Here is an 11,159-nt window from a genome sequence, read left to right as displayed (position 1 = left end):
GAGCCCTTTATAAGAGCAATGCAAAATATTTGACATATAGCAGAGTATATGCTATACCCTGTATATCCTGTGCCACCCTCCCACCCCTAAAATTCTGCATTGATATGTGTAGTTGGTTTGAGAGCCGTCATAATGTAGAAACACAAGAACCAGCAGGATCAAGTCCACAGAGAATGAGGGCTGGTGGTTCCTTAGGACCCACTGTGAAAAAACATATACAATGGGAATTATTTACACTATTTAACCATTTTCACAAAAATTAATGGGAGTTTTTAAAGAAGGCTTTTTTTAAAAAAAATACATTAGTAATCTTTAATATTTCATTTGAGAGATGATATACTTATAGGCATTTTAGACAAGAGGACTCTCGTCATATAAAAGTTTAGTTTTATTATAGCTAGCACTTTATTCAAACATTCAGTACTTTTTACCACTTCTATAATCTTTCAGCAAAGCAGTAAGTTACAAATAAAATATAAACAAAAATTATACAATTTATTAACAAAATCTACTTTGAATTACTCTATAATTTTATAATGCAATTAACACCAGTATTTTATTCCATCAGATAATGTTTCTTTTGGTTCCTTTAATTATAAAATCTGAAGACTCTGAACTTGGTGGAATGATCTTCAGTTGCAGCAAGAAATGTTAAACAGGTAGTTCTACATAGTTTTTCCAGTAAGTGCTCACCTTTTAACTTTGATTAAATGCCATGTTTTAACACAAATATTAAAAAATATTTAACAGCTCATATGGCCACAGTTCACTAGCGCTTTGCTCCAGCCTGGACACTGACCATGGAAAAATAGATGCCTTTCTGAGCCAGCAGCTGTTGATGTGTGCCATGCTCCTTGACTTTGCCATTCTGAAACACCACTATTAAATCTGCATTCTGGATGGTGGACAAGCGGTGGGCGATCACAATGCAGGTGCGGCCTTCTCTGGCTTTGTCCAGGGCTTCTTGGACAACCTGACCAATAACCACATAAATTAATTCTGATAAAAACAGTCCTCTCCTTTCCTCCTCCATAATAAGGCTCATAATCATCCTCCCTTCTTTAAGGATGGTATCAGTGAAATACAACAGAATTGACAAAGCAAGGAATCTGTCATAACAGGAGATAAGTGAATCGTAGTCTGGATTAGTTCTGAGACAGAGGTCATCTGTTCTCAAAGTTATGACAATAAACACAGTCTGTTCAATCATTTAAAAACATTTACTGCTGTGCCCACCCACAGAACACCTCCAGGGCCACCCTTCAGTCCAGCTTTACAGCAAATTCAAGGAGAGTGAGCACAAGCTGAACACAGCCTCCTTGAATTTGGTATTTTTAAGACAGGGTATAGCTCAGAATTAATTTGTCTTTCAGATACTCGAATAGTGAACTTTTTGCTCAAACTGAAAATGATTACTAATATTTATCTTAGGGTACAGTCATCTTTTACAGTATATTAAGCTCTTGTTTTTTTATATAGTTGCTGAGGAGATACCACCAGTAGAATGGGAAAGTGACCTCCTTAACACAGCATCTTTGGTCAATATAAGGTGATCCGGGCTATTTTTTGGAGCCTAAGTGCTATAAGACTAATTTCCCTTATTTTGTCTTAGTTCTCTTGAATAACAGCTACAGAAAGGGTCTACATTCTGTTGAACACTGACGTAAGTAACAATCAACATATCTGGACTGAATTTTGTTCTCTTCCGTGAAAGACCGAAGCATTTATTTAAACCTTTCAAGGACAACCGATTCAAGCATACTGAATCCAATTTAAATTCTTACCTTTTCACTTTCTGTATCCAGAGCTGATGTAGCTTCATCCAAAAGCAAAATATGAGGCTGTCTAACAAGAGCGCGAGCTATGGCAATGCGCTGTTTCTGGCCACCAGAGAGCTGGGTTCCTTTGTCTCCTACTCTGGTGTTGTATTTCTGTGAATAGAGTTTTGTTATTGAAATGGAGAACTGATAACCTAAAAAAAGAGTGTGCTCACAGAAAACAGGATAATCACATTCATAAACACACAAAAAAGTTTAGGTTCAGAAGCTAAGAATGGGTTCACAGAGGATTAAACATCAAAAAAATAGCTCTGCATGGCAGGTTTGACTTCTCTTCTTGAAAACAGACATTTGGAGGGCGCCTGGTTGCTCAGTCGGTTAACTGTCTGCCTTTAGCTCAGGTCATGATCCCAGGGTCCTGGGACTGATCCCCATGTCTGGCTTCCTGCTCAGTGGGGAGTCTGATTCCTTCTCTCCCTCTGCCCCTGCTCTCCAGTGCTCACTCTCGCTCTCTCTCAAATAAAAAAAAAAATTTTTTTTCTAAAAATTGAAAAAAAAAAAAAGAAGAAAAAAGGGAGAAAATAGACATTTGGGCATAAGAGGCCATGTTTCAGTGTAAACAAGTCAATATCTTTATGAGGAAGACTACTGTTACAATGTTAGTCTCTTCCAGGCTCCTGGTTTCATTATATTTGGGACAAAGATTGGTTCCAGGAAAGAAATCAGACTTCAAACAGGCAATGCAAAAAATAAATGAAGTTCATTTTACTTATAACCAGCAGGTGGTGCTCTCTGCACGAAAGTCAGGAAGGGAAGAACTTCTTGGGATGCTAATCTTACCTGTTTTTATAAAACTATGTCTAACATTTCAATAATTTTAATGGCTGCTAATGAATTCCATTCTGATCCTTAACTTTAAAAGCTAAAATATCTTTTTAATTTTTTTTATTTTAGAGTTCTCCCAAAGTTCTTCACATATTGTTTCCCACAGTAGACAATTGTCATTTACTACTCAACAGGATGATACACGAGTTAAAAGGTTATGTAGAAGAGAGCAGGAACAAGACACGACAGCATATGTAACCTAGAAAACAAGACTATCATAATTTACAGGCTCTTGCCAGATTGGAAGTATATCTGATTCTGACAATCAGGGTTTGACTTAAAAATTCATGTTCTATATAGGATTGGCTATTTTTATTTGCTATATCTGTCACCCTAGTTCAGTGGCACTCAGACCGAGATGTCTACCTGCAGGCAAAGTCCGAGGATCTCACCTGAGTTTCCAGCAGATGCTTTCCACTGGTTCCCCCACCCCCACCCCGCCCCCCGCCCGCCCCGGGGCTGCAGGTCCCTCAGAAGGCAGGAACACTGACGTGTGTTCCACATAAGTGTAGGGTTCCCCGAGACAATCTGATCCTGTTGCAGCAGGTAAAGGCAGAGTTGTTGAAGGAAGTGGGTCACCAGACTAGCCTCCTTTGGGGTGAGGGAAATCCTAGTAGGAATTGCTCAGGTAAAGAAGTGGGTCCTTGGGCAGAGAACAGGACTCAATGGGCTCTGCCTTCTGTTTCCACATCTAGACATTGAGGAAAAGAATCATGATGTCTATAGGTGTGCTTTGTGTGACAGAGACCAGGAGCCCAGAAGGGCTGGGTCCTTGTGGTAGACAAATGAATGCCAGAGGAGTATATTTAATGAGAAGCTAATATTTACTCTCTGTGTTTGTCTCTGTTAACCTCCAGCCCAGTGGTTCTCAAACGTAGCCTGGTATCTGGGCTATTGAAACACAGATTGCTAGACTCTACCTCCAACACTTCTGATTTAGCTGGTTCTAATGTGATGGTTCATGCCCATATTTTGAGATCATTAGTAAAGGGGATTGAAGCTATGTCTTTCAAGTTTTCTAGCCTTGGGAAAGACCGGTTATCCCACAGCTGGGCAAGAAGGTTGAAAGGAGGGGAAAGGGACAATCCTCTTCCTGGGGGTCTGTGATGTGGGGGCTGCAGTTATCAGAAGAAGAGCCTCAGAAAAAGGAAGTTTGGGAAAGAGTTAGGGCCAGTTGGTATTGCCATCCTTACACATAAGGAAATTGCCTTCCCTACTGGTTTGAGGTTACTGAGCTTTATTCTTTAGGGGTGCTTCCTTATAAGTAACTAGTGGTGATGGGACATGGTGTAGACAAGCCAGTTCAAGGTGACTTCAAAACACAGGATCTAAAGGGAGGGCTTTAGGAAGGGTAGGGTTCCTTTTAACTTCCTGGGAAGAATTCAGAGGGCATCCAAGGACAATAGCTCAGAGAGCCCCAAGGAAGTTTTCGGCAATCAATCCTATAAGAGCTTGGAGGCCATGAAATGTGCAAAGATGAGGGATTGAGGGATTACATGATACCACAGTTATTCCCAGGGCTCAGCTCTATTCAGGGAGAGCCTTCTTTTTGACATGGGTTCAGCTCCCCAGCCTGGCCCAACACAGAGGTAGGCTTGCAGCTTGGGAGAGAGCAGCAAAGAGGCAGAAGGAAGGTCGGGAGAGGAATGAGGGTAGGCGGCTATGCCTACTTCTACAGAGCCTGTACTTGGGCTCAGAGGGAAAGGCTTCCTGCAACCACATGCTTTTCCATCAGGCTTGCTCACAGGAAGAGCCAGTCAGGTGGTCAGGCAAGCATAGTATCAAATGGGCATAGGAAGTTTGGCAAGATGTTGTGCACAGGTGTGTATTCTGGTCGCTCACTTCTCTTCAAGTTTGGAAAACCTGCCTTTTAGAAATCAAAGTGTAGGCCAGGGAGGTTGCCACAGGCTCCTGGGCTCCTATTTTGGAGAAAGACTTACCTCAGGGAGTGTCTCGATGAAGTGGTGTATGTTGGCCTCCTTGGCTGCCTGCACAATCTCTTCATGTGATACGACCCGGCTGTTGTCTCCATAGGCAATGTTCTCGGCAATGCTGCAGTCAAACAGGATGGGCTCCTGAGACACGATGCCCAGGTGTGCTCGGAGCCACTGGACATTCAGGTGCTTTATCTCTTTGCCATCAATTAGCTGAAAACGAGAATTCATGGGTGACTCATGACCAGCACATTTTTAACTTAGCAAAATCACTGTCATTATTTCATACACTAAAATTGTCAGGTTACCATGGGACAATATTTTTGTTGTTGTTGAGTTTGGATTGTCAAAGTTAACTGAACAAGGTCATAATTGTATGCTCTGATAAGTTGTCACGTTTCTTCTGCTTTAACCCTGGTTTCGCTATGTGCTGTGGTAAGTAGGATCATGCCCCTCACCCCCCAAGATATCCACGTTCTAACTCATGAAACCTCTGAGAATATAATGTCACATGGCAAAAGGGAATTAAGGTGTAAGGTTGTTCATCAGCTGATCTCAAAATAAGAAGATGATCTGGGATTATCCAGGCAGGCCCAATGTACTCATGAGGGTCCTTAGCTGTGCAAAACAGAGGCAGGACACTTACAGCTGTGCAATATGGCAAAGCCTCATTTAGTCATTGTTGCCTTTGAAGATCGAGGAAGGGGCCAGGAGTTAGAAAACAGTCCCCTCAAGCCTCCAGAGGGAACACAGCCCTGGTGACATTTTGATTTTGGCCTGATGAAATCTATTCTAGATATATGACTTCCAGAATTTGTAGGATAGTAAGTTTGTGTTGTTTTATGGCATTAAATTTGCTAGCATCCTTATTCTTATGTATCAGTTTTTCACAAGAAAATTAGCTAAGATTAGAAATCAGTAATTACTGTGAGCACATGAGAGGTCTGCAGGTCAGGTTTCTAAGAATCAGGTTTTAGAAGAATGGGATGTAGCAGTTAAACGGAATAGAAATAAGATGGCTGCTGTATCTCTAAGTAGTTGTTGGTCTTGGGAAAATGAGCTAATTTCTCTGACAGCTACTTTGTGGATAAAATGAGAATTATGATAATAATTCCTAAACTCATAGAATTGAGAATTGAATGAGATTTCATCTAGACCCCACTCAGCACAGTGCTTCAAGACTGTCAGAGATTGGTTAACTCTGTGTGGCTGTAACTGAAACTACAGTGGACGGATGCAGGCTGAGAAGATGAAATGTTGGACAGACATCTACAATGTTGGGCCAAAGGAGTAGGAAGGAGAAACTGCCTCTTCTCCAGTGACCTGGCTCTCTAGGTTACCGTGCAAGAGCCTAGGCAGTGCCCCTTACAGCCTTGCTCTGATCCACATAGGTCTGCCCAAAAGATCTAGTTTGCAAGAGAACTCTGGTATTCAAGTGAGAGAGCTAGTTCATCCCCTCCAAAGAAGCAAGTGACTCAGATGCAGGCTTTTCCCATCGTGCTGGTGAGTGTCTACTGAGCTATATATACTCTTTGGATCCCATGTGCCTGGCTTGGTGCCCCTGGGAGACAGCTGGCCAGGGGTAAGGTATAGTCTTTGCTGCAGAAACGCGGCTTCTGTTTGTGAAGCTGCCAAGTGCAGGGATAGAAAACACAGCCATGACCTTATTAGTACCGAGCCCAGTTGCCATGGAGACTCTTCCAGCATCTATGTTGCAGGCATCCTTATAGTGTTAAGTGAAGGTGGGAAGTAGAGGGTGGAGAGAGGCAGTAAAAATCATACAAAGATGTGGCAAAACAGCAGATCTTGTTAAATGGAACACTGTACTTGAGAAATGGAAGTTTCAGGAAAGGAGTAGCTTAATTTTTTCTAAGCTTATGCTCCTGGGAGGGAAACAGATACTGCCAAACTAATCTAATTAGGCAAATTTGAGTCATCCCATCAGGTTTTAAGGAGTTTCTCTCTATCACGCTGTATATGGTAACACTCTTGGCCCTCATCATTCCCACATGATATGCTGGAATTGCAAATACTTAAAACCTGTGTTAGCTGAAGCATCCTCTCTATAGAGAAAACAGGTTTAGAAAACCAAATGTGATAAAGACCAGTGCAGAGGTTCTTGGGCTGAGGCATGAGTGATGGTCTGAGGGAAGACCAAGGAACTTTGAGGATTCAGAAAACACTGTTCCAAAGATACTGGCCTACATAAAACTTAACTAGGAAAGTAAACACACTGGTAATAATAAGGTAAAATCAGGTTAAATGGCCAGCTATCTCTATTCTAGATTGTTAAATGTGCTGCTTCCTTCATAAGCACAATCATATGTTAAATATGTACTACTCTGTTATATGTATTTACTCTGAAATCATGATTATAGATAAATTAGTGAGCACTGACTGTAAGTCCTGTGATAAGCATGTCTCATGCATTTTCTTGTTTGATCTTCACAACAGCCCTAGTGAGGTAGTATGGTTTTGCTTTCTTTTTTAAGATTTATTTATTTATTTGAGAGAGAGTGTGTAGTGAGTGGGCAGAGGGGCAGAGGGAGAGAAACCCAAGCCAAGTCCGTGCTGACCTCAGAGTCTGACCGTAGGGCTCCATCTCACAACCCAGGAGATCCTGACCTGAGCCAAAACCAAGAGCCAGGCGCTTAACTAACGGAGTCACCCAGGTGCCCCTGGGGCAGGCGTGGTTTTAATCTCCATTTTGCAGATTAAAAAGATGAGCAGAAGTAAGTAATTTGCACAAGATCACACAGAAACTAGGGTAGCTGGGATTGAATGTGTACACTACAGGGTGGGTTTTGGTAACACACACACCTTATCATTGAAAGACATTCTGTATCCTCCCTCACAGAGGAAGGCCCCACTTAGCTCAAGCGCCCGCCAGGTAATAACCAGACTATGACCACAGGCTTCTGCCAATGGTGCATGTGATAGACGGGAGAAGACTCAGACCAGAAGCGATTTAACAGTGATGTTAATGAAGTTCATCTTCAAGGGTCCTGAATTGCAGGTGACTGCTGGCTGCTGAACTGTGTTCTGAGTGGGGGGAAAGTGGGGGGCACAGGCTGCAGTCAGGAAGCTCTTCTAGGTGATTTTATGTATCTGCTTAAGGAGGAAAGAGACCTGAGGGGCACCTGAGTGCCTCAGTTAGTTAAGCGTCTACCTTCAGCTCTAACTGAGATCCTGGGATCCTGGGAGGGAGCCCCTGTCAGGCTCCCTGCTCAGGGGGAAGGTCTGCTTCCCCTCCCTCCACTCATGGCGCACTCGCTCATGCTGTCTCTCTCTTTCTTAAGTAATTAAATGAGAAAAGGGACTTGAATCTTTACGTTTTCAATATTTTGTTGTGATTTGTTTTATTAGAAGTAAATATTCACTTTTGTACCTAATTTCTTTGTATTCTTTTAAGTCAAGTCTCTAAAAATGTATAACCTGCACGCCCCACAAAACTTGAAGTACCCACTCTGTACAATTCAGTAGCTTCATTTTTCAAGACTCTCCACAATTTAATCTACATCTTTCCAATTTATCATTTCAGTGGTTCTGAAATGATAGTTGGCATCTGAATCACCTAGGAAAATTGTAAAAATTAATAGGCCGACTGATTGGAATGAGCCAGGGTGGCTGTGTTCTTTAGTAGCTCTGTAAGAGCTTCTGATACACATCATTTTGAGAATCACACCTCTGGTCACTATTTCACAAAGTACAATTCAAGGCCCACTGATGATCATGAGGATTTCCTGACTGTAGGATCACATCCTTTTGCGGTTCTTATGAGCAATCATGCTCAAATCCACACTCATATTTTACATGACAGTGAGAACTAATTATAAGTCACCTACTAACTGAGTTCTTAAGGGTTACTCATTGATATTTATGAACAAAACTTGGCACACATATTAGTGTTTCTTGAGGACACTTGGCTAAGAATTTTGGCTACTGTGCACCACTTGGCAGGACTTCAAAGCTCTAGCACAAATGTACAGGAGCAGACAATAGTGTTCCTACAATAGATAAGGACACTTTGTTTCCCATGTATTTTAAGTGTTGTCTTGAGATGGTTTTTGCCCTGTGCACTCAGCATTCATTTCCATATTCTTCTGTGTATACCCTTCCATATATGACCGGAGTGGAAGGCTAAAAACTATTTCCCAGACTCCCTTCTGGTTCTGGAAGTAATTGTGGTTCTACCAGAGAGATGCACTGTGCAAAATCTGGAAGGTGTAGGCTAATTCTCTTTAGTAGCAGTACTAAACTAACACATGTGAGTATGAGTACAATGGGGAGGCCATGAGTTTTTTTTCTTTTTTTTTGCTCTTCCTAAATGGGTCATAATTTAAAAGTGTGAAAATCACAACTTTCATTAAATCTGCTATTTCAGACAAAAAGAGGTTATATGGACATTGGGAGCAAATAACTTATCAAGCACAGCTCACATTATCTCTTTCATCAAATGATATCTTGCATGCTCACTCTCACCCTCATGCAACCAGCTCTACTCATCCCTTAAGAGCCATCTGTAGGTCTACCTTCCTTTATAGAACTCATGGAAGTATATGTCCCATCTCCTCAGTTAGAGTCTTTGAGTGCAGACATAACCTATAATTCATTAAAGATCAACATTTAATACACTGCTTACTCAACACCTATTAGGGGCCATAATCAGTGTCTGAGAGCTAACATTTCCTTCTGTAATTGCTTCCTTTGTCTCTACCTTTAGAGTCCTCTGTTCAAACTTTAATAGCAAAATTGAAGCATAAAATCAGAACAGAAAATATAAAACAAGAAAGTAAAAATAAAGGACAGAGCTTATGTAGGTGTTAAGAAACAGACTGAGTAGAATACAATAAAAAATATCTATGAGTAAGCATGAGTGAATTTAATTTTTTTAAAGATTTTTTTTATTTATTTGAGAGAGAGTAAGCAAGAGAGAGAACACAAGCAGGGTGGAGGGGCAGGGGGAGAGAGAGAGAGAGAGAGAAGCAGACTCCCTAGTGAGTAGGGAGCTGGATATGCGGCTTGATCCTAGGACCCCGAGTTCATGACCTGAGCTGAAGGCAGATGCTTAGCTGCCCCAGCATGACTGAATTTTCAAAGAGCTCTGGACTACAGGTTGTAAGTCTATTTTCACAATGGTCATTAATTCAAGTGGATTCCATGTGGAACTGGGGCATCAATATGTACACAGCAGGTATCCATTCTGTTTGGTCAGTGCTCACACCATTCTAGTCATCAATTTTTTTTTTTTTTGAAAGGGAGGAGTGGGGAAGGGGCAGAGGGAGAGGGAGAGAGAGAATCTTAAGCAGGCTCCATGCCCAGTACAGAGCCTGATGTGGGGCTTGATCTTATGATCTGAGATCATGACCTGCACCAAAATCAAAAGTCAGATGCTTACCTGACTGAGCCACCCAGGCACCCTTGTTGTTAATTTTTTTTTAATAGCACCTCATAGAACAACCAATAACTAAATACCCATATAATAAACATTTCTATTCCTTCCTAATTTGATTCTTTTCCTATTCTCCATTGTAGTCATTTCACAGCTCCCTTCATGACTCCTATCTCATCCCCAGTACCTAAGATAGTCCCTGACAGGCACTCAGTAAATGACTATTGAGTGCTAAATTAATAAATGTGACCATTTATTCTTTTAGTTCAGGAAAGAAAAGGGAATCCCTCTATATTCTTTATCTGCTTCCCAAATCTGTTGATCTCACTGTTGTTGTTGTTTTCTTTCCTTAGGAGGTGTTTCAATACCCTCTCAATGATTTTATCTTATCCTTTGTCATAAAAATGTTCCAGATTTCCCCTTCTCAAACCCCTCCCCTGGACTCTGCTACCCCGCTCAACCTGCTGTTCTTGTTATTCTTTCTTTCACCTTTGATCTCCTAGATAGCCTGCATTCAGTCTCCACTTCCCCTTCCAGCCCTGCCTCAGGAGACAGATGATAACAGGCTGCTGGCAAAGGAGGGTGGAGGGGAAGTTTGAGAGAGAGGCCTGAGAAGCTGCCTCTGGCCGCAGACATAGCTTGGAGCCCTGATCTAGGATGTCAGAATTTCCGTGAGACTGTTATTTCAAGGTTGGAAAAACTGTGGCTTATAGTCAAGAATTAAATACATCCAGGCATTTACATGATGAAAAACTTAAAATGAGGTAAAAAAGTGTGCTCACCACTGAACCAGCCAAGGGGTCATAGAAGCGCTCTAGGAGCTGAACAACTGTGCTCTTCCCACAGCCACTGCTACCTACGAGGGCCAGCGTCTGGCCCTTCTTCACCTCGAGGCTCAGCCCCTGGAGCACGGGGATGTCTGGTCGAGTGGGATAGTTGAACACGACCTCATTAAATGTCACATTTCCTTCCAACGTATTCTAAAATCAGAACAGTAACAATAAAAATGATTATTACAATCCCCAAAGTTTTGTATAGCAAACCCCCTCTACCACCAGGTGTCAAAAGACAGTGAACTTGTATTACAATTAGGCTGCATTTGTAACTGCCAGAGTGCAGTAAATAAGATCTAAGAGTCAGTGTTTTTATAGCACGTATTGTTAATAGAAA

General features: G+C 41.7%; 1 protein-coding gene across 3 annotated transcripts in view; it reads right to left on the bottom strand.

The window, feature by feature from the left end:
• Window positions 1–370: 370 nt before the first annotated feature.
• ABCB1 (ATP binding cassette subfamily B member 1) overlaps window positions 371–11,159 on the bottom strand; it is a 206,545-nt gene continuing 195,756 nt past the window's right edge. For all 3 annotated transcript variants that reach the window (XM_077857100.1, XM_077857099.1, XM_077857101.1), the window contains 4 exons: window positions 10,772–10,969; window positions 4,604–4,810; window positions 1,785–1,931; window positions 371–973 (listed from right to left, as the gene is read on the bottom strand). In XM_077857100.1, coding sequence (XP_077713226.1) covers window positions 770–973; window positions 1,785–1,931; window positions 4,604–4,810; window positions 10,772–10,969 — 756 coding nt within the window. In that variant the 3' untranslated portion in view covers window positions 371–769. The remainder of the gene's footprint in view (window positions 974–1,784; window positions 1,932–4,603; window positions 4,811–10,771; window positions 10,970–11,159) is intronic.

The sequence above is a fragment of the Canis aureus genome, chromosome 18 (genome assembly GCF_053574225.1).
Source record: "Canis aureus isolate CA01 chromosome 18, VMU_Caureus_v.1.0, whole genome shotgun sequence".
NCBI lineage: Eukaryota > Metazoa > Chordata > Mammalia > Carnivora > Canidae > Canis > Canis aureus.
This window is presented reverse-complemented; position numbering and strand designations above follow the sequence as displayed.